Below are 24,246 nucleotides of genomic sequence, written 5' to 3'. Positions count from 1 at the left end.
TTATGAGGGATAAGAACAGTGTAATAAAATAATAGAAACACCTTTGATTCTACTCTCCATTTCAGTTAATTCAACTTTCTGAGTCAGTCTCTCTCTCTCTCTCTCTCTCTCTCTCACACACATACACAGGCAACTATGTGAGGCAACGGATGTGCTAATTAGCTTGACTGTTAATCATTTCATAATGTATGTATGTATCAAACTATCATGTTCCTCTTTTCTTTTTAATGTTAAACAATTTTGAGAGAAAGGGAGAGAATCCCAAAAAAATCACTCAGCGCAGAGCCTGACGCAGGGCTCGATCTCACAAATGTGAGATCATGACCCAAGCCAAAATCAAGAGTCAAGTGCTGAACCAACTGAGCCACCCAGGAGCCCCAAACCATCATGTTCTGTTCTGTCCAATTCTATTCTTAAATATATTCGATTTTATTTGTCAATTATACTTCAACAAAGCTTGAAACAATATAAAGGGGAGATACTACAGAACAACAAAAGGAAAAAAGCGGGTTTTGAAATAATGTTACAACACAAATACACTGTACTTTATTATCATACACCTTCAGCAAAAGCTAGTTACTGCTCTCTGATTCAGGCCTAAACTAACAGGTTGAATTCTCATGTTTAACAATATTTTCAAAATTTCCAAAAAAATTTTTCAAATTAAATATTTTTACTCTTACCTTAATGGCTTTAATAGCAGCTTTAGTGATAAGAATCATCTTGGCTCGAGAGATGGGAGGTTTCATATCCATAAGTGAAAAGAGCTTAAAAAAAAAAAAACGAAAATAATTTAAAAATTAAAGGTAAAGTTAGAAGTCAATTCCCAGCTCTACAAAGACACTGTAATTTATTAACTAAAAGAATAACAAACTTTTGAAACTAAGTTTAAGATTTTAGCTAGTAAAGAAAATCCAAGCACTTTTCTATATAACCTGCATCACCACTAAGAAAATACAGTGGGGGAAACAATATTAAACATTAGCAAAGAAGAAAAAAAAAATTAAGAAATTCACAAAATCTGTAACTAAAATAATTGCAAAGTTTTGCTGAAGAACTCAAAAATGATTTGAACAGAAACATACCATGTTCTTGGACTGAAAGCTATAATCTGACTCAATATTTAATGCAAACCTTACTGAGATTTTAGAGAACTTTAAATAATTCTAAGGTTCATTTGGAGAAAGATTCATTAAATCAGGCAAGACATTTAAAATCCTGGAATTCACAATTTCTTGGATTAGTCAGGAATGGCACCATAAATGGCACCATACTGAACAAATCCCATGACAGTAAATCCAACAATCAGGTGCTCCCCATGAGATTTAACCACCCATGTATATACTCCTTCCCCCCAAAGTTTAAATCGAACCAAGACATAATGAGAGCCCATAGAGGGTTATAAAGACAAAACCCTGACATGAAGAAGCTTATATCTAGCTTCTTAAATTCTTCTTCTGGGCAAAACACTCACTTAGGACTTCTAAAAACATATTTTGAAGTAAGTTTCAGGGATTTATATGAATCATATTTCCTTCCATTTTCATCTAAATAATGTTGATATTTCAAATATGGAAACTCTAAAGACACAGACCTTTACTAGACCACTAAGAAGCTAACCTAAAGGACAAAGTCTCTCTTCATACGGTAAACACTCCTACCTGGTAGGGTATCCTAAAAATTCAGAGAATTTTCACAGCTTTTCAAAACTACAGACACAAAGGGACTACAGGTAACAGTAATATTAGAAAAGGTATGGAATGACAGATACAATCAATACAAGAACCAGACTTAAGACTTAAAACTCTGGTTTAAGCAGAGAAAGAATTTTTCCATAAGCAGTATTAAGATACAGAAAATAGGAGAAATACAAAGACATTAAGAAAGGAATTTTGGGGGCGCCTGGGTGGCGCAGTCGGTTAAGCATCCGACTTCAGCCAGGTCACGATCTCGTGGTCCGTGAGTTCGAGCCCCGCGTCAGGCTCTAGGCTGATGGCTCAGAGCCTGGAGCCTGTTTCCGATTCTGTGTCTTCCTCTCTCTCTGCCCCTCCCCCGTTCATGCTCTGTCTCTCTCTGTCCCAAAAATAAATAAACGTTGAAAAAAAAAAATTTTAAAAAAAAAAAAAGAAAGGAATTTTGTTTTCAAAAAAGTGGTTCTCTAAATAAGGTCATGATTCTTTATTATTTACCAATGTAATAAAAATTATCCTTGAGAACAATGCTCACTAACAGAAAACAATTAGAAAGGAGACAGTAATCTTTGAGATTATATAAACTAATGAGAAATTAAAAAAAAATAAAAGATAATTTAAAGTATGACAACTTAAATGCAAATTCTAAAAATGTAGGGCACCTGGGTGGTTCAGTCTGTTAAGTGTCTGACTCTGGGTCAGGTCATGATCTCAGCCCTGCACTGGGCTCTAGGCTGTCAGCCCAGAGCCACTTCAGATCCTCAATCTCCATCTTTCTCTGCCCCTCCCCCACTTGCACACCCATCTCTCAAAAATAAAACATTAAAAAAAGTTCTAAAAACGTGAATGTAAAATTCTAAAAATTTTAAAAATGAAATACATAGCATGCATTTATAAAGGATATATTCTGACCATTTATGAGTTTAAAAACTTACGAAGAATTAAGACAATCTATTATTACTGTTGTTCTATTTCCTTCTCTGTACCTTAAAGCAAAGAAAAGGAACGCAAAAAAGTTTATATATGGATCTTAAGAAAGAACAGTGAAAACTACTTCTCTGGTAATTAAAAGCTTGGAGAATCATATTTTCATGAAGCCTGAGCCAAAGCTAATATTCATTTAATGTACTGAATAGCACTTCTTATTTCAGCAGTAAGCAACTTGCCATAGAAAAAAACTCAGCCAACAAAGCACACAAGACAGATCAGCGTACCTTTTGATAAAATGCTCCATAATCTATATTTAAATTATAACTTGTTAAAAAAAATTAAAATACAGACTATATCATAAAGTAGTATAACCATTCAAGCAAAAGACCAGCAAGAGAACCTCAAGTGCTATCCATTATCTAAGAGACAGTGAAAAAGGTATTATGTTAATACATTTCAGGAAGAAAAGATGACTTGGGAAGAGGAGGGAACCAACATTTGTGAACTACTATGTACAAGGAAGATTTAAGTTTAGCGGTACATAAATTTATTTAGTTTCACATTAACAACTAACAGATTCTCTTATACCTGTTTTGAGATGATACTCAAAAGGGTTACATCTGTTTTGGATGATGCCCAGGGAATGGGTGTGAACTAAAATTTATAGATTTCATAGCTCACAATTCCCAATAGCATACTCATACCCTTAATAAAATGCTGCTTATTGATTAAATACATACCACATCATTAACTATGATGGGGAACACAGACAAAATATCAAACACGCATTTATGCCTGTCTATATGCATTGTTTTGACTCACGAGTAATGATGAAACACATTGAATTTAAATTCCGGATGCCTACTGAAATTCAGGCAGACATGAGAATACGGATCTGGAACACAAAAGATCCAGGCTAGAAACTGGAAAGTCACAGAATCAAAGCCATGAGTATGGGTGAGGAGAAATTTGTAGTTAAGAAAACAACCAAGAACATATAAGCTAAGGTATACCAAAAATTCCTGTGTGGTACAGAGAAAGGGGTTGCAAAAATGAACACCAGGACAAACGCCAAAAATTAAAGGCATTTGGCATGGTCAAATGGTATTAAGAGGTGCAAACCAAACCTTGTTCAGTTTGACTATGAGGTGGCTGAACAGATATGTTTCTGAAAGTGATTTCAAAGTCCAACCGGTAAAGTGGCAGGTGAGGAGGCAGAAATGCAGTTTTGGATCATTTTTCACTAATGTAATGAATCTCTGAGAGCTCAGAAATAGCAAACTAAGTGTCTCGTACACAGAGGAGGCAGAGCCCTGTTTCAGTGCTTTACAGATGACCACCCTTAAATATCTCTTATTTGTGAGCACTGTAATCCTTCTATAACATTTAAGTTTCTTTTTAGATGCTCTTTCCTTTACAAATGCCTTTCTTAAACCTTAAAGCTGTACATCTGTATTTATATAATTTATGAAGAAAAACACTACAGGCAGATATAGAAGTTTCAAAACTGGAGATTTAAAAATTACCTTTTAAAAGCTCAGTGAATGTTAGCAATATTTTACTGACTTCTTCAAAGCACAAATTTATCCATCAGTCTACCTTTTTTTTTTTTTTTTTGAGACAGAGCACAAGGAGGGGAGGGGCAGAAAGAGAGGGGCACAGAGGATCTGAGGCAAAGTCTGTGTTGACAGCAAACAGACTAATGTGAGGCTTGAACTCACAACTGTGAGATCATGACCTGAGCTGAAGTTGGACACTTAACCAACTGAGCCACCCAGACACCCCTTTCAGTCTCTACTTTTGCAAAGCAAAAAGGTCCCTAGTATCCAGATCAATGCCTTCATTGGAAAAAGAGACTCAGAAATTATGCTGAAATCGATAGACTTTACTGTAACTATGAACACTGGCACTATGTATTTATTTTTTTTTTTAATTTTTTTTTTTCAACGTTTATTTATTTTTGGGACAGAGAGAGACAGAGCATGAACGGGGGAGGGGCAGAGAGAGAGGGAGACACAGAACCGGAAACAGGCTCCAGGCTCCGAGCCATCAGCCCAGAGCCCGACGCGGGGCTCGAACTCACGGACCGCGAGATCATGACCTGGCTGAAGTCGGACGCTTAACCGACTGCTCCACCCAGGCGCCCCGTCACTATGTATTTAAATAGAAACACCAATAGCCTTTATGACAGTTAAATATTGTAGTTCCATTTTACAGATGAGAACACTGAGGCACAAAAGTTCAAGAATAGCTAGAAGTCATAAAGCTAATTAAGTGGTAAATTCAATCTGTGGTCTACCACTGCCCAAAGCTCAAGTTCTTTCCAATAACTACCTAAGAATAAGCAAATTATTTAATTAATACTATAATACATTACCCCAGTGGAATGAACAATACACAAATATTAAAGATGATAAACACTGTATGACTAAAAATATATACATATACACACATGCATGCATGGAGACCCAAATGAGAAAGTAGACAAAAATATAATTGTTACGAGGAGTTGGACTCAAAAATTTTTTAGTAACAAAAAAAAAGTGACCTAGAGATAAAGGGATGTGCCCAGACAAGCAATAAGAGGCAATGTACTGTCCTTAACTGGATCTAGAGCGAAGCTGAAATTGAATAATCTTAGAAAAGAAAGAGTTAACTGAATGTTGGCTGAGGAATCTCTCAGAAGCACACAAACTTGTGCTGACCTAAGACTCAGATTATACTTACTGAATGAATTTTTAAAAACAATAAATTTCTGTTTAAGTAATGATCAGAACATAAGATCAATAATCAACTGTCTGGGAAATCCTGGCTCCACCACTTGCTATAAGAAGTTGTTCCTTCATCTGTAAAATGAAAATAATAGCCTCTACATTTAGAGAAGTTTAACACAAACAACACATTTAAAAAGCACTTAATGCAGCACCTAGCACAAAGTAAATACAAATAGATGTCACCTATTATTACCACCACATATAATTTGGTTGAAAGGAGAAAACAATCCTGGAGATAGTCCAAAGTAGTGTTTTTCAAAGTGTGGGTTGAAGTACATTAGAATAAAAATATAAACAATGGATGTGACACAACTTTTTTAGTGGAACAGAGTAAAAAATACAATAGCATTATGCACAGCAAAGGTAAGTACTATTTGGTGAAACTTCTTAGTTTTGTGTGTGCCCAAACACCTGACTCTACGTAAAATTTCAAGTCGTACCACGGGAGTGACAGTCAAAAAATGTGAAAGGCAAGGACTCAGAGAAAAATTATTTTGTTTCCAAATGAGGAAAATACAGCCCAAACTAACTGCTGTAACCTTTCAATAATAAAGATTCCTTAAACCACAAACACATTTCTTACAAACTGCAGGAAAACAGCATCATCAAGTTAGAAAAAAAAATTTCATATTTTTCAATCAAGTTCAGAATATGCAGTATATTCAGAGTAGAAACAAGGGTAGAGATAATTCAGGCTCTAGTTATTTCTGACCAACATCCAGTCTCAGCCAACAAGCCTCAAGAAAAAAAATCTATTGGCTGTATATAAAAGCCTGAGAACCATAAAATTCAGTATAACTCCAACAAACTACTAGTGAAAAAGAAAAAAATCAGACGTTGTGGTATTCTGGAAAGAGTCAGAAAGACCTGGTTTTGATTCTGGGTCCAGCCATGTAACACAATTCTGGGCAGATTACGTAACCTCTGTAGATCACAGTGTCCTCCTATGTAAAAACGACATGGTGGTTATCTACTTCAGAGGTTTCAGTGAGAACTGAATTAGTTCTTGCACATGGAATGACTAGTGTTATCACCTGCAACAGGACAGGTGCTCAATAAATATTCCTAGGAGCAGCACTCTCCCTACTATTACAGCCTATATTCACAATTAATGTAATCTGTCAATGAAAACAACTATGTCAAAGCAGCCAGAGGAAACCATGCAATTCTCTAATATAAAATAGCAGAAGCAGTAGGCCGATAAAGGTACAAGACCCCCTTGGAAGGCATCAGTTGGAAAAAAATACGTGCCAACAACAGACTGAGTTTGGCTTTTTGCCCTGTCACTAGCTAAATGACTATAAAAAATATAAATGTGAATATAGTCTTGCAACATGCCTGACAGACAAAGTAGTCTACAAATTATTAAGAATCATTCATCAAAAACTCTTATTTCAATGAAGAATAGTTTCAGGAGAAGGTAAACAATAAGAATATTTGGCCTGTGACACCTGTAGAATTCAGTTTGAGGCAAAGTAACAAGATACTCTGCTATTCACTAACAGTATAAACTTTGACAAATTTAGTTAACTTCTTTAAACTTCAAGGAATTTTAAACATGAAAAGGGGGATTAATAGTATACATTACATCTTATAAGGCTGTTAGGATTAAATGAGATAACATACAGACATCTCAACCTAGTAACTGACACATAAGTAGCTCACTAAATAAAGCTATACAATGTCTGAGAATCTTTGCATCTACGATTGCGTTTAAAGAAAACTTCTCTGTAGTGATGGTACGGTAGTATCAAAGACTCTTAAAGCTGTATAGCACCTTAGTATCTAATCCAGTACTCACACCGAATTTAGAACCACTTTTATAGTACATCTGCAGTTCCCGCCTAGTGACATAAGGCTTAATAACTCATAACTAATCAGCTCCAGTGGTTACAAAAGCCTCCTGTGAACTAACCCTGAATCTCCCTTCTGATACCTTCCCTCTCCTGTTCCAATTCTGCACAATATTTATCTCTCTCATGATAAAATATTCGAAGGTAACTAAACCGACTTCCCTTCCACCTATCTTCTTCAACTATTAAATGGTATTTCTTGATCTATTCTGGCTCTTTTTTTTTTTTAATATTTATTTTGAGGGCAAGCAAGAGCGAGCGAGCGAGCAAGCGAGTGAGCAAGCACACAGGGGAGGGGCCGAGAGAGGAAGAAGAGAATCCCAAGCAGGTTCAGCGAGGTCTCACGACCCTGGGATCATGACCTGAGCTGCAATCAAGAGTTGCATGCTTAACCGACTGAGCCACCCAGGTGCCCCCTGGCTAATTTCTTTTAAGTATGATACCACCAAATGGACATTGTCCAGATATATTACTGTGTTAATGGAATCTAGTGTATTTTCTTAGTTTCCTATTTCTGCAAAAACACATTACCACAAACTTAGTAGCATAAAAGCAACACGAATGCATCTTGCAGTTTTGGAGGTCAGAATCTCTAGTCTGAATTGAGGTGATAGCAGGGCTACATTCCTTCTGGAGGCTCTAGGGCAGTATCTATTCCTTGGCTTTTCCAGCTTCTACAGGGTGCCTACGTAGACTCCTTTGGCTTACGGTCTCCTCCTCCATCTTCAAAGACAACGGGGTGGCATCTTCTTCCATCCTCCCTGACCTCTGTGTTTGTTGTCACATCACTTTCTGATTCTCCTCCCTCTTTTGTGTAAGGACCCTTGGGATTACATTGGGCTCATCTAGATAATTCAGGATAATTCACCCATCCTAATTAATATTCTTAACCTAATCAAATCTTCAAAGTCTCTTGTAAGGTAACATATTAACAGGTTCCAGGATTCTGCAGGGGGGGGGGGGCTTATTTATGGTCTCCAAAAACAGCAGTGCTTAATCCATTAACTCACATCTATAATCAACCAAAACCCTCAAACTGTTTCCAATGGAATCTCTCTCAAAACTAGATCTTCATGTTGACTTTATGTTGGTTTCAGACAGTCCTTTCAATCTACTCAGGCCATCTGGAAATAATTTTCTGCCACTTGATGTAGTAGCTACTCCAATCAGCTCGTAAATTTCATTAGCATGCTTTATATGCCTTCCTCCAACTCAATGTTTTTAAAAATATGAACAGGACCTACTTGTGGGATGACCCTGATATTCCCTGGACACTGCCAGTCAGCTAAAATTCATTTAACACTCCATCCTGTCTATATTTTTCTAATTTATTCATAATGAAATCATGACAAATATCTTTCTGAAATATTTGGTTTACAGTCCTCACTACACAAAACACACTTCACAAAAGAAAAAAGATTAATGTATTCTGCTCTGAATTGTTAGTGAATCTGTTCTGACTCCTAGACTAGAAATTTCTAGTTGTTCATAAAACAAACTAACAACCATCACAGATGAAAGTTACTGGCATTGAGTCTACAATTTCTGGAATATGCCTTTTCCTATTTTTTTAAAAAGATCTGTCAAAGCAGTAAAAGAATCAGAAGATCATTCTAGTCTAAGTAATTCTTCTAACCTTAAATCCCTCAATGTTTTCTTTAGGAATCATTCAATGGCATACTTACCACTACCTTTTCTCCCCTAAACTTTAAAATATTTGCTTTCCTAACATTTATTTTATAATGAATTATATCGATCATACATGTAGTATTCCTTCCTTCCTATTATCACCTCCAAGATGACAAATTTTGCCTTAAGCTCCTGTTATTAATACTTAACTACAAACTTTAAAGAAAAATATGAATGCTTCCAAAAGGAAACACGTACACTTACAGGCTAGTATTCAAATCTTCCTCCTGATAGATGCAGATATCAAAGCATTTAATTCTAGTCTTTCTTCCTCTTCATTCAACTCAATGTATCAGACACATGAGCTTCAACCAAATCAAGTTAACTCCAACATAACTTGAATGTTTATTAGTAACATATAAACACTTTACAGAAGTACACATCAAATTTCCTAACAGAAGATAATTAGTAAAAAAAAAAAAACTTTAAAATCCTCTTTTCTGCAAAGATGCTTTGTCTATCTAATTACAGCCTGAAGATAACTCTGTAAAAAAAAAATTCTTACTGCTGGAACAATTAGGAAAGGGATAGTTTACAGTTCCTTTTTACTTGGCATTTCACTTTATGCCTTTATATACACTTTGCCAAATGTTTGTTGGAACTAATACTTTCGTAATACTGGGTAATTCAGGGGCACTTGGGTGGCTCAGTGGATTAATTATCTGACTCTTGGTTTTGGCTCAGGTCATGATCTCACAGTTTGTGGGTCTGAGCCCCATATCAGGCTCCGTGCTGACAATGTGGAGCTCACTTGGGATTCTCTCTCTCCCCCTCTCCTGCTCTTTCTCTCTCTCAAAAGCAAATAAATAAACTTAAAAAAAAAAAATACTGGGCAATTCAACATGATGGGGGAGGAGTTGGGAGGTACAGAGGGTTGCAAAACCACCACACATTAAACAATGCCATTCTGCCAACTATGCCATTCTACCTGAAAGCAGAACACGTACAAGATGGTGAAATTGAAAAATACGTACAGGAAAGTAACTCAATTAACAAAGAAAACCCCAACAGCTGATTAATAAATACAGAAAAAAAGTTCAACCTTACCAATAATCAAAGAAGTACAAAGTAAAACAAACAGACACAATTCTTCAATTATCTAACTGGCACAAAGGGAGATCAGCATCAAGCAAAGGCGGCACTGCCCTCTGCTGATGAGACCTAATTGGTGAGCTTTAATTCCAGAAGGAAATTTAAACCTATGTACCAAGAACTAAAAAATGTCAGTATCTTTTAAACTAAGAATTCCACTTCTAGAAGTTTATCTAAAACAATAATCATTTGCACTCAAATCTTCCATGATTTGAAAATTAGAAAAAATATTAATGGTATTCAGTGGGATATTTTCTTTTATTTCCTAAACTTATATACTTGTATTAATATTAAAATTGAAATACTCAAACCCATTGACTTAAAAATGAAAAACTTTGTATGAAACAAAGTTTCTCAACTTTTGATTATAAATATAAGTAAATAAATAGAACCATGATTATCAGATACAGCTTATTCATTACTTAAACCTTGTCTTTGAAATTAACACTTATATCCAAGTCAATGGCTTGTAAATCTTTAATAAAATTTTTCAAAATTATTAAAATATTTAAAAATCAATTTTAAATTTGTTCCTTTAAATCTTTATAATAAGGGATACCTTGTGGATACAAAACCCAAATTTAAGAAATCACTGTCTTTAGTATAGACTTTGTTGACCTTTGTGCATTAAACAAAGTATCCCTTTGGGGTGCCTTGGTGGCTCAGTCGGTTGAGTGTCCGACTTCGCTCAGGTCATGATCTCACAGCTCGTGAGTTCGAGCCCCGTGTCAGGCTCTGTGCTGACAGCTCGGAGCCTGGAGCCTGCTTCACATTGTGTCTCTCTCTGCACCAACCCACTCGCATTCTGTCTCTGTCTCTCTCAAAAATAAACAAACATTAAAGAAAGTATCTCTTTAATTACTGACATACACTTCACTGCCAAGCAAATTGTATTTACTTTCTATAAAGTCAAAAGTCCTTTGAAACCCAAATGATTAACCAATTTTCCACTTGCTTAGAGGAAAGTATACAGACAAGACAGTCTGGCATTAATATGAAATATTCTTAAGATGGAGCAAACTTACAAGGCTTTATTTTTTTTTTTAATGTTTTATTTATTTTTGAGAGAGAGAGAGACAGACGGACAGACAGACCGCAGGTAGGGGAGGGGTAGACAGCAAGAGGGAGACACAATCCAAAGCAGGCTCCAGGCTCTGAGCTGTCAGCAAAGAGCCCAACGCGGGGCTTGAACTCATGAACCAGTGAGATCATGACCTGAGCCAAAGTCGGACACTTAACCGACCGACTGAGCCACCCAGGCGCCCCTACAAGGCTTTTTAAAACAAAGAGTCAGGAAAAAGAAACTATTCCCTGTTCCTACTGAGCAGTCTTTCATTTGACTTAAACACTACAAAATAGTTCCACTGATTTCTCTATAAAATTCACTCTTCAGATTTCTCATGATTCCTATCCAGATATTTTTACAAGTAACAATGCTGCACAAAGTATTCTCAAGTTAAAAAAAATTTTCATACTTTTCCTACATTGCTTTATCTTACTACATCCTACATCCTCCTACAAACACTCCAGCTTTTCTCCTAGTTCCAGAATTTAGAGAAATGCACTACAAAATACACATGTAAGTGCAAATGAAAACTGTTAACATTAAATACAAAACCACTTTTGATTTAACTACTTATATTTCTATGTGAATTAAGAAAACAGCATATAGCAAACAGTTTAAACTTCATATGTTTTATTCCCCACTTTTTAATTCTATCACCCACCCCTATTTGTTAATATTTCCTGCTGGCAGAACAGATTTTCTAAGCAGTTAATTTCTGACAACTTATTCTATACAATATGCCCTAATTTATTATTCTTCGTTTAAGACTAACTCTCCTACAATTTCCAAGGGTCCACCTTTCACTCAAACTTTTAAGTTTTAAGTTGGTTGGCTGGCCAGCCAGCCAACCAGCCACTCAAACTTTTCACTTTACAACCAAAGCTGCCTCTCTTTAGCAGGGCTTTTATTTTACCCATTCAGTTCCAGCTTAGGACAACAGGTCATTTTTTTTTTAGTCCTTACTTACATTTTGGTTCACTGAACTGCAATCAATCCTCCACTTCTTCCTTTTCACTTGACCAAGAAACAGCCAGGTGGCAATTTTGGGAAATGGCAAATATTTTATCCATGGCACTGCTCTATTTTACTAGCACCAATGCCAGATTTCAAAATTACTTTTACTGTGCCTCACTAGTGAACTTTATGTCTTCCCTCCCAAAATTGGCCAGAAAACATTTTTGTGAATTAAGTATTTCCTCCTAGACTTCAATAGAAGAAATAAAACTTGGTTCCTGGATATAAAATCATTTGATTAGAAGAAAAAATAAAAATTACCCATACTTTATATATTTTATTTATAATCAGTTATTTCCACAAAGTTGTCATGACTAGATTTATGCACAAGCATGGGACTAAAATTAAAAATGTTAGCATTTAAAAAATCCCCAAACCAATTTAAAATTTAAATAGTGATTATAAATTAGTAAAAGAAATATACATGTCTAAAAGCATATCTTAAATTTTAAACATGGATCATCTATGGATGACTTAAAAACTTACCAAACTTCATTATTCTTAAATTTTTACAAATCCTTCCAAAAGTATACATTATAGTACACTCACTACCATGCTTCAAATGTACAAAAGCTGTTTAGCGAGCCCTCTCCCCTCATAAACACTCCAGTAGACAAAAATTAGCTGCTCAAAAGCCTTCAGAGTAGCCAGCTGGGACTATGGACTGAGCTCAGATGGGTACTTACAGTACTCCGTCAGATCTCAGAATTGCCATTCTATACGGTGTGACCGTGGTCAATTCACACCATCTCTTCAGTTTCCTTACGTTTAAAATGGAAAGAATGCAAAGATACCCATATACAACTCCTAACCCATTAGCTGACATCTGGCTGGTAGTTAATGGGCAAATGCAGGAATCATTTCCTGTCCTTCCTGTGAACTGTTCCTACTGGGTAACTTCTTAAAAGAGCATGTAAAAACTAAACATATCTTATAAAACAAACTTAGGATTCAAGATCAACAAAATAATTTACAGAGGCACTCAGCAGCTAAAAAATATTGTTTTCAATTGAGAAAAAATCAGATCAAGCAACAAAACAATGAAAATGGGTTAAAAACTAACATTTTTCTATTTTTTAAAACAGGTCTGAGACATGATTCATATACTATAAAGCTCACTCCTTTAAAGTATACAATTCTGGGGCGCCTGGGTGGCTCAGTCAGTTAAGCGTCCGACTTCGGCTCAGGTCATGATCTCGCAGTCTGTGAGTTCGAGCCCCACGTCAGGCTCTGTGCTGACAGCTTGGAGCCTGGAGCCTGTTTCGGATTCTGTGTCTCCCTCTCTCTGACCCTCCCCCGTTCATGCTCTGTCTCTCTCTGTCTCAAAAATAAATAAACATTAAAAAAAAAAATTAAAAAAAAATAAAGTATACAATTCAGTGGTTTTTACTATATTCCAGAGTTGGGCAACCATTAGCCCTATTTTGTTTGAGTACTTTAATCCCCTCCAAAAAACTCCATATTCATTCCTCCCCACCACCAACGAATTTTAATCTACTATCTCTATGAGTTTGCCTATTTAAAAAATTTTTTTAAATATTTATTAATGGGGGGGGGGCAGAAAGAGAGGGAGACACAGATTCGAAGCAGGCTCCAGGCTCTGAGCTATCAGCACAGACGCGGGGCTCGAACTCATGACCTGAGCCGAAGTCAGACAAACTGAGTCACCCAGGCACCCCATGCCTATTTTTGACATTAAACAATAATAAAGGCCTTTATGAAGATTCAAACATATCTCCAATGAACCCCAAAGTTGGCTGTCCTTTCCAAAGTGATTTACCATTCAGCATCTCTTAATTAAGGTGAACGAGGTGATACATGGCCATTAAAGTTTAGAGAGTATTTTATGTTTCCTCAAGGCTTAAAAGGTATATTGCTGTAAATTTTCCCATTATAGACTTTCTTTCAGCAGGGTCTTAGAATTCCACTTCAGCTAAAACTCAGCTCTGACAAAAGGAGGAAATAAAGTGGAATACTCATGATAAAATGAAAAAAGATATATGAAAAATTTTGCAGAAGAAGACTTTATATAGAGGTGGTCAACTATTGGTCTTTCAGGTAACAGCAGGACAATGGGAGAAACCAATACAGGGCAACCAATAGTGGGTGAATTGTCTCTAAAGCCTCTAAATACAAAAACTGACTGAAATCATTTTACCATTACTAAACACTGGCAATTCTACATAACATCAGGGACAGAATATTTCTTCCCCTAAAATAAGTTGTTGACTGAGATGCTTAAGTTTAAATCTACTGCTGTGGTTACTGTTGAGTTTTAACAATATAGAAGCATCAAATCTGTACATTTTTATTACATTTCTTTTAATAAGCAATCTATTCTTAGTGGAAATTTATTAGGAAACCCTCCAGTTATGTGGTCAGTGCCCAAAACATGCAGATTCACCACAACTGTGAATTCACATTTGGAGAGTCACTACAAAGAAATTTCGTATAGCTTATGCTCAGGCTCAGTTTGTTTCTCCAATCCTGTGGTTCCTATATATGAGTGTGTGTTTAAAGATTAAAGAGTTACATTCAAAATAAGATAGCTGAGTGCAATTCTTTCTTGAAATCTTTTTTTCTGGTATAAATATTTACTAATTGCCAGGATAGGTCCTGAACAAAGGTATAATGGTACATAAAGCTTGAAGATCCATGAACAAAAATCATAGAGGTCATTATTATGCAACAAAATATAAGGAAGCAGACATTTACACCTAATTTGAAGAATGTTTAACTAATAGAAATCTATACTGAATTTTTTGGTGGAAATATTTTAGTGAAAAAATTTTTTTGACTGAGGAGACATTTCAAAGTCATTACAATCAATGCTGAAAAAAGACATGGGTACTACTGTGATTTCTAGAATGTATTGTGAAGTGGGTTTTTTTCTAAATTTGTACCAAAAGTGACTTATGTTTAAGACTCCCTAACCAGTGTATGTGTGCTGCTTTATGTACAACTTTTCGTAATTAAAACCAATAAAAAGTGTTCTTCATTCAATTATGGGTGAAGGTAAGATTGATGAATCTGGCTATAACTGTTTACTGAACACAAATATGTGAAGATCACCTTGACAATCATTGGCAAATACGCAGAAATAAGGCTTGAAAGCAAACTGGAATATAATAGAAAGTCAATATTATGACAGACCAGTAAATAGGTAAGTTTTTCTACTTTTTCCCAAAAAAAGTGCTGATGCAATTTAAAAATATTAACTCCTTTTTTCCACTATAACATTTATTTGCAACTGGCATAAAGTTCAAGTTTCTTTTTTTGGCCAATCTCATGATTACTTCTGCATGAAGTAATTCTGTTGTAGAAAAGGTCTATATTAAAAAGAAAGAAAAATTGTGCTTTGGTGGCAAATAAGCAAGGCATGCCATTGTTCTATAGTTTCTTCCAACTAGGATTACTGACCCACATGGATTTATACCAAATTCACCAATTATCCAAACAATGATAACAAACAATGATATCCAACAAATGATAACTCCGAGCGGAACTTGTATGGCTCTCTACTTTTCACTGAGCCCTGCCATCTCCCCAGCCCTGATGCCCAACTCCATCACAACCTTAGCATGGGGGTGCCTGGATGGCTCAGTGAGTTAAGCATCTGGGTTCTTGATTTCGACACAGGTCATGATCTCATGGAGACTACTTAAGATTCTCTCTCCCCCTTTCCCTCTGCTCCTCCCCCCCACATGTTCGCTCTTTTTCAAAAACAAAAAACCATGGCATCTAACCCTTTTTTTTTTTTTTGGAATATTTATTTTGAGAGAGAGAGAGAGAAAGTGCAGAAGCAGCAGAGAGAGGAAGACAGAGAATCCCAAGCAGGCTCCACACTGTCAGCACAGAGCCCAATGAAGGCTTGAACTCACAAACCGTAAGATCATGACCTGAGCCAAAACCAAGAGTCAGCCACTGAGCTGACTGAGCCACTCAAGTGCCCCTTAGCTTCTAATTCCTAACTTCACTCCAGCGTTACAGTAGATTTCTTGCTGACTTCACTACTAACCTGCACAATGTGCTTCACTGGAATATCAAAGTTTCTATATTTTTCTATGCCTTCACAATCACCAATAAGGAGCTCTAGCTATAAAGCAATGAAATGTAATCAATAAACCATGAAAATATTTAACAGGACGAAGGTGACCAAGATATAATAAATTATAGTATTGTTTGTGAAATCTTAATAGTTCTCAAAAAAAAAGTCGACAGTGCACTTTTAATTACATGTAGTATTAGCAAAAATGCAAACATGTCTCTTCAAATCTAAGCTTTCTTTTTCTAAGTTTATTTATTTTGAGAGAGAGAGAGAGAGAGAGAGAGAGAGCGTGCACCTGCATTTGCACACAGTGGGCCAGGGGCAGAGAGGAAAGACAGAATCCTAACCAGGCTCGATGCCATCAGCGCAGAGCCCGATCCAATGTAGGGCTCAAACTCATGAACTGTGAGATCTCAGGAACTGTGAGATCATGACCTGACCCAAGATCAAGAGTCAGACGCTTAACCTACTGAGCCACCCACGCACCGCCCCTCCCAAGTTTAACCTTTCAAGATATTTTTAAGGCCTAGTCTAACACAAGCCTAACCAATACCAAATTCTCCCTTTTCCTGTTCCATCAAAATAGAATATTAATCAACCAATGTTACCAAAAATTTGAACTGGTAATAGGTAAGCTGCTTATTCTATATACCTGACAACATAGCATAGCTTGTTTTTAGCTCATTAAAGTTGTATGCTTGTGAGGTGGGCTAAAAAAAAATAAATCCAGCATATTATCTCAACAAATGTTATGAATAATATTAAAGGTTCATTGTTTATGTAACAACTTTGTTCCTACCATGTTATCAAGGTATATTTAAAATGAGATTTCAGTGTGCGCAGATATCTATAGAAACATTACCTGGAATGCTGAAGTAAAGTATATTCACTTGTGCTCCATGGCAGAGAACCACCTACAATTTGTATCTGGTAAAAAAAACATTTCCCCACCCCTGCCAAATACCAACTACCATTTTGTCAACTTTCTGTCAGGAATTTGGTTTCACAAGACTTATAAGTCAACTTTTCCATCATTCCAAGTTCTCTCTGATTCAGTTCCTTAATCATGTGTCCATGTCATTTTTAATGAAACAAAATACTAAGCAAAATTCTAGACTTTTAGGGCAGGGGATATTTTCAACAAGAACATCAGTGATAAATGCTGCAACAGAAAGCTCCGAAAAGCCAGCTTCCCTCCACGCACTATAAGGCCGGATTTTTACTGTTGTTGGAGATAAGCAACTCACTGAGGGTCAAGAAAGAGCAGAAGAATACAATGATAACTTTAATATCTAAAACTCGTGTGGTAATAGCATAACATGGTCAAATGAGGGAAGAGAAACCTCCAGTTTTACTTCAACTATTGCCCTGGTTCTCTGTATCTCTTCCACACAGTAAGAATCTTGTGTCAACTCTTTGTCCACTGCCTTAGATAAAACTCTCCAAGAAGAAAGGAATGATCAAAAACAACTAACGACTAATATTACGGGTTAAAATGATAACAACAACAAGGTATCTTTATCATATGATTTAAACTCCGGAAGACAGAGGCACCTGAGTGGCTCAGCAGGTTAAGCATCCAACTTTGCCTCAGGTCACATCTCGCGGTTTGTGGGTTTGAGCTCCAACCCCACGTCAGGCTCTGTGCTCACAGCTCAGAGCCTGGAGCCTGCTTTGAATTCTGTGTCTCCCTCTCTCTCTGCCCCTCCCCCATTCCCACTCTCTCTCTCAAAAATAAACATCAAAAAAAAATTTTAATAAATAAATTCTGGGGTGCCTGGGTGGCTCAGTCAGTTAAGCGACCGACTTCAGCCCAGGTCATGTCGTCGCGGTTCGTGCGGACAAGCCCCACGTCGGACTCTGTGTTGACAGCTCAGAGCCTGGAACCTGCTTTGGATTCTGTGTCTCCCTCTCTAATGTTTTAAATAAACATTAAAAAATACATACATACATACATACATACATACATAAATTCTGGGAAGACAAACGCACCTAATAATTAATAGGTACAATACTCCATACACAAAACTTTCCAGTGGGAAAAGGAAGGAGCGACAAGTTCCCCACTGAGATGTAGAACTCAACTCTTCAGGATAACATGGTAGTTCTAGACAGCCCAGTGAATAAGTGTACCAACATAAATTCATAAAGTATTCATAAAGCTTAATTTATCTGATCTTAAAGATAAAAATGAATGTTAAAGTTCTCATATTTTCTTCCTGAATTCCCAACATATCATTATATGCATACCACTTCAGTATCTCAGTATCTCAGGGCTGTAGTTCTCTAAAAATAATCTGAGGATCCCTGGGGGTCTGAGTTCCTTTCAGTGGTCAATGAGGTAAAAACTGGTTTCATTTTAATACTAAGACATTTCTTGCCCCTTTCATTCATTTTCTCACAAGTGTACCACAAAAGTTTTCTAGAGGCTACCCTGACGTGTGTAATTGCAAGAGATTGAACTTCTAAAGAAGTACATATGAGAACCCAGGTTTAAAAACCAAAGTTTAAATGAGATTTGCAAAAATGTAAAACAATGTCACTCTTCTCACTTTTGTTTCAGAAATGTTATTTTTCATTAAAAATGTTATTTTTGTTAACATCTAATGATTTGTTATATTTAATAAATGCATTTTTCAGATTAAATATCTAAAATGGTAAATACCTCCAAAATATATATATCATCCACAAATATAAGAGTTCTCTGTGGTCCTTACCTTTTAAGAGCGAAAGAAGTCAAAATGCAAAGTTTGAGAATAGCTGCCCCAGAGAAACTCTTATATATGAAGACATGTTAAAGAAAGTTCACTGTCATGGGGCGCCTGGGTGGCTCAGTCGGTTGACGTCCGACTTCAGCCCGGGTCACGATCTCGCAGTCTGTGAGTTCGAGCCCCGCATCGGGCTCTGCACTGACAGCTCAGAGCCTGGAGCCTGTTTCCGATTCTGTGTCTCCCTCTCTCTCTGCCCGTCCCCATTAATGCTCTGTCTCAGAAATAAATAAACATTAAAAAAAAAAAAAAAAAAAGTTCACTGCCAGCAATGAGAAACAACTTGAATGTTCATCAACTGGGGAACTAGATAAATAAAATACGGTTTATTCAAATGACAGCATCCCCCCCAGCAGTTAAAATGAAATCTTAATATATAATATTAGTAAAGTTTAAGGAAAAACACAAATATGTACAATATACCACTCAGGCATATCAAAACACAGAATATTACATATTGCTTATGTACCAGAGATTGATATTAAATTCACTTTGATTGCCTCTGGAGGAGGAAAGGGCTTTAACTTTTAATATTTTAAAATTTAAATTAAAACCACCTATTAGGGCTCCTGGGTGGCTCAGTCAGTTGAGCATCTGACCCATGATTTCAGCTCAGGTCATGATTCCAGGGTCGTGGGACTAAGCCCTGCATCGGGCTCGGGCTCCGTGCTGAGCATGGAGCCTGCTTAAGATCTCTCTCTCCCTCCGCCCCTTCCCCAGGCTGGCTCCGCAGGCACATGTGCACACACACTCTCTCTCAAAAACAAAAAACAAAAAAACCCACAACACTTATAACATTAATATTTACAACTGTCCATTCTTACTGCTATATCTTCTCTGCACTTTTTAATACTTTAATTAAAAGTCTCAAAATCATAGATGCTGCCAAAAAAAAAAAAAGTGTGAGGAGATCTACTCTTTTGGAATTAGACAAGATTGGTTAAAGGCTAAAATGTAATCAATAGATTTAAAAAATCCAATCCATAACTCTTATTCATTCAACAAACTTACAACATACCAAACTCTTCACATTAAGGAGTATATAAGCATAGCAGAAAACAATGAAGTACCAGCTATAATTGGCCACTCACTTTTTTCACTTACCTTTTTTACAACCCCTACAAAGTGTCTCACCATAAAAGTCCTGTTTAGTGGGTGTCTTTAGTAACTTCATCTTTTATCTTCCTTCCTGTATCAGAGATACTGACCTCTTTTACCTGTGATCTGTACCCTTCCTTTTATCCACAATTTTGTTCTAAGCAAGCCCTCATGTTGCTTTAAACTATGCTTCTCTACACTTCCACTCTCCCAACATGCTCAAGCTTATACTAGCATCTAAGAGACCAGGGCCTGAATGTCACTTACTAAGGCTAAAACCTCATATATGCTATATATGAGCATACAAATGGCCCAGCATACAAATGGCCCAGCACCAGTGCCTTCTATACTGTTAATTGCTCTTTCCCTTCATGTCCTTAAATCCCTCATAACCAAAATTCTAAAAGACTACATTTGTTTCCTTATCTCCATCACCATTCAACCTTAAGCTTCCGATCCCATTACTCTCAAATTTTAGTTGCTTTTTTCTTAAGTCTTAACCTGTAACCTCTCCCCTGGTATTATACATATTATCTGTAGGCAGCAATTATGATGAGAAGATGTGCACTCAAATCCCAGCTCTGCCATTAGCTAACAGTATGCCCTTGGGCCAGTTATTATTTAACTTATTTGAAAATCAGTTTCCTCATCTATAAATGGATGTCTGTGCAAAGCTGTGGGAATATTAAGTTAGATATGTATATATAAAATGCCTGATATGCCAGAGATGCTTATTAAATATTAATTCTTTTCTCTCCCCTCTCAATTTCCTCCAGGGCACATCTGAGAGTGACTTCCAGATGTCTCCCTCTATTCATTGGTTGCTTCCAAGTTTGAGTCCTACATGCCCAACTGCTTGCCAGAAATTTCCACATGACTTTTCCACTCAATCTCAAACCCAACCTGTTCAAAAACCAAACATATTTCCCCCTCCACTAAGTATGCTTTTGATGATTGCTTGACTTGCGTTAGTAGCATCACCACTCTCCCAGCACCTAGAATGTTGGGGGCAAAAGGTGCTTATAAGCCTACGAGATGGCAAGGTCCATGGATTCCTCTGGCCCATATCCTTTTCCTGCTCTCCATGCCAAACTCTACTTAATTCGACCTTAGTTCTGAAAATGTCAATCTTCCTCAGATATCTGCCTTTATAACATACACTACAAATCAAGCAGTTTTCTTGATTGTATCACACTACTTAAAATCTTCAGTTTATCCACAGCCCCAAAATGGAATTCAAATACATTAGAAGGACATGAAACTTGTCAGGCACCAAATTACTTAACCATCTTTACTTTCCCGTAGCCTCTGGAACCAAACTATTATACTGTTCACTTATTCCTGAGCACTGTTGTCCCTCAATCACTACTTCCTACACCTTCTGAAATTCTGAAACTGACATCAACCTTTTCTTCCCAAGATTTCACTTGCCATCCCACAGTACTTTTAAAGAGCCCCAAAGAAGCTGTTCTATCACATATTAAAGTTATTTGCCAAAGTCTTGTGTTCTCTATTACATTAGGCTCCTAGGGGACAGAGATCCTTGGTAGTGCCACAGTATTTAGGACACAGCTTTTGTAGCTGAGCACGCACTCGAAAGTTTGTAAAATTAAGGTAAGATTGGGGAGATTTGAAATTACAGGGAACTAACCAATAACATTTCATGAATGGGGAGAAAAAACTGAGAAGCACTACAAATCAAACAGGCAGGCGCAAGACGATGGATTTTAAAATCAGACTAATTTCTCCAGAAGGAAGTTTCTTCAGAAGAAAGATGGAATTGGCAACACACACCTAACATAATGTAATTTGCAGTTCATGAAGACTAGGAATGGAAATAAAAATTGAGCTGAAAAATGTACCAAGATAGGAAAATTCTCATTTTGTGTATTTTAAAAAGGTTAAAATACCATTTCCCTTTTTCGAAAAGGCAGTATCATACCTAATTTTGGTTTTTCAAAGTAAAAACTAATCACACTTTTCCAGAACTAACGTAAGATATTTTGCTTATTAATGTGCTCAATGTCAACTGCCATAATGCCTAACTCACAATTAAGTACTTCCGAACTTAAGAATACTCTAAAAAAATCCCCCTTTTCATTAAAAAGAGTCCATAAGATTTTATCTGAGGAAATAAATATTTACAATCTTTAAAAAACTGTTGTACCATTTATACAAATCCTCATGCATTCAACAAGTATTTGCCTCCTATGGTGAGGGGAGGAGGAAAGAATACAGACTCTCTGCCCTACTGGAGTCAACATTTCAGTGAATTTTGCCTTCAGGAAACCAAGTCAACTTCCAAACCTGAAATCTTTGGAGTAGTATCACAAATTCTCTAGCCATCAAATATTAGGAAATATTATTTCGTTATTTTGAAAATCATCACACTGTCCAACAGCAGTTGCCACTACAGTTAAGACATTTTTTGTACCCAACAGTTGAAGACAAATCATCTAGAGGATAATCTGCAAGGCAATGAAAGGTCCTAACTGCAGTGTTACTGGAGGGTCGCATATTACCGCACTGCAAATCTAGAAGAAAAGTTATCGCACCTTAATTCTGTTACAAGTGAAATTACAAAATCTTATCGTGAGATGCATCGAGTTTTCAATATATCAAGACATCTAGAGCTACAGTACTCCATCTGACTTTTTCAATGTTGGGTTCCTCTTTAGTGTTTGGAAAAGGAAAATAATCCAACTCAACACAAGACAACAGTTTCCATTCGGTAATTGTATTTTAAATTATCAATGGTCAAGTCCCCTCCCCCCAAACCGATTTTGATGAAGAGGGTGTGTGGACTCTACGCTCCAAAAACAGCACCTGGAACGGCTGGAGATAAAACTATAGAGCTTTAAGGCGGCAGGCAGCTTTGTTCCCGGTTTTGGGAGGTTTTCACATGTAAATGTTCCCCTAGAAGGGAGCCGAGGATTAACTACCTCGACCGGACTGCGAGGGTGGGAGACTAGAGGCCAAAGCCGGCTTTCTACCGGACTAAGGCGGGGCAAGTACTCTCCCATTCAACTTTTTAGGTGTCACGTTGGGGCCAAAGAGCCCATTACAAGGATTGTGTTCACCACTCGAAATCAGGAGCCACCCCTCTTCATTTGGGGACCCCAATTCCCAAGTGTGTGAATCTTGAGAGAGGGGGGATGAACACCCTCTCCGACTCCTCCTCGACCCGGGATCAGAGTCCAGTCGCCGCCGGGCCGGGGCCCGAGCAACAGGAGAGCGGAGGCCGCCGCTCCGCCAGCCCGGCGACCGGCAGATGCTCCCGCTCCCCCGCCCCCAACCCCACACGCCCGCCCGCGCTTCTTTCTTAGCCCCTTGCGGACGCCCGGCACTGCGAAGCCAGTAACGGGCTGGGAGCAGAAAGCGAGAGCGCCGGGACCTGAAAGAGAGCGAAGTTGGAGGCACCAGCGCCGACGCGGGCTGGGGGAGGCCGGAAGGGGCGAGGGGGGCAACCCGAGGTCGCTGCCCGGGGGTGGGCGATGGGGGAGGGGTGTGGGGTCGGTTCCCGTGGCCGCCGCGACCTCTCCCGGGCCGCAGGCCTCTCCGCGCAGGCCCCGCCGCCCCGGAACCCGGGCAGGAAGCGTCCCCACCCCGACCACAGCTTTAAACCTCCGGCGGCGGGAGAAACGGAGTCCCGGCTCCCGCGGCAGGCCCGGCACCCCCGCGCCCCGAGCACTCCTCACCTCCTGGTTGAAGGCGTTGACGGCGTCCATGTTCGCGCTGCGGCGGCGGCTGCTCCGGGCCCGCCGGTCACATAGACCTCGCGCCGCGGCGGAGCGGGGCCGGGGAACCGGCCGGGCCTGAGGGGCGGGGGGGGGGTGGGGGGGGCGACGAGCGGCGGAGCCAGAGGCCGGGCAGGAAGAGGCTGCGGCCGAGGCGGCGGGGCGGGCGACAGAGGCGGAGGGTGGCGGGCCCCCTCTCAGTCCCGTTCGGAGGATAAGGAAAAGGAGGCGGCGGCGGCGGCGCTGGGCTCCAACATGTCCGTTTGGTGGTGGCGGCTGCGCTCTGCGTCTCGCTGACACGGCCCCCCGCGCCCTCACGCACTGGCCCACACTGGCCCGACCGGCGAGCGGGCGGGCCTCTCTCTCCCTCTCGCCAGCGGGATGGCGGCAGCGGCCCGAGTCCACGCCGCGCGGGGCACCCTGGGATGGCTCGGGCCTCCCAGCGCTTCCTGTGCCCGGCTCCCGCCCCGCCCCGCCCCGCCTCGG

The 24,246-nt window shown here is 38.6% G+C and overlaps 1 protein-coding gene across 3 annotated transcripts in view; it reads right to left on the bottom strand.

The window, feature by feature from the left end:
* SCAF4 (SR-related CTD associated factor 4) overlaps positions 1-24,205 on the bottom strand; it is a 65,263-nt gene extending 41,058 nt beyond the window's left edge. For all 3 annotated transcript variants that reach the window (XM_040484067.1, XM_040484069.1, XM_040484068.1), the window contains exons 1-2: positions 23,722-24,205; positions 684-767 (exon numbers count right to left, since the gene is read on the bottom strand). In XM_040484067.1, the coding sequence (XP_040340001.1) occupies positions 684-767; positions 23,722-23,751 (114 nt within the window). In that variant the 5' untranslated portion in view covers positions 23,752-24,205. The remainder of the gene's footprint in view (positions 1-683; positions 768-23,721) is intronic.
* Positions 24,206-24,246: the final 41 nt, after the last annotated feature.

The sequence above is a fragment of the Herpailurus yagouaroundi genome, unplaced genomic scaffold (assembly GCF_014898765.1).
Source record: "Herpailurus yagouaroundi ecotype Mexico unplaced genomic scaffold, PumYag 162, whole genome shotgun sequence".
In the NCBI taxonomy this organism is placed as follows: domain Eukaryota; kingdom Metazoa; phylum Chordata; class Mammalia; order Carnivora; family Felidae; genus Herpailurus; species Herpailurus yagouaroundi.
This window is presented reverse-complemented; position numbering and strand designations above follow the sequence as displayed.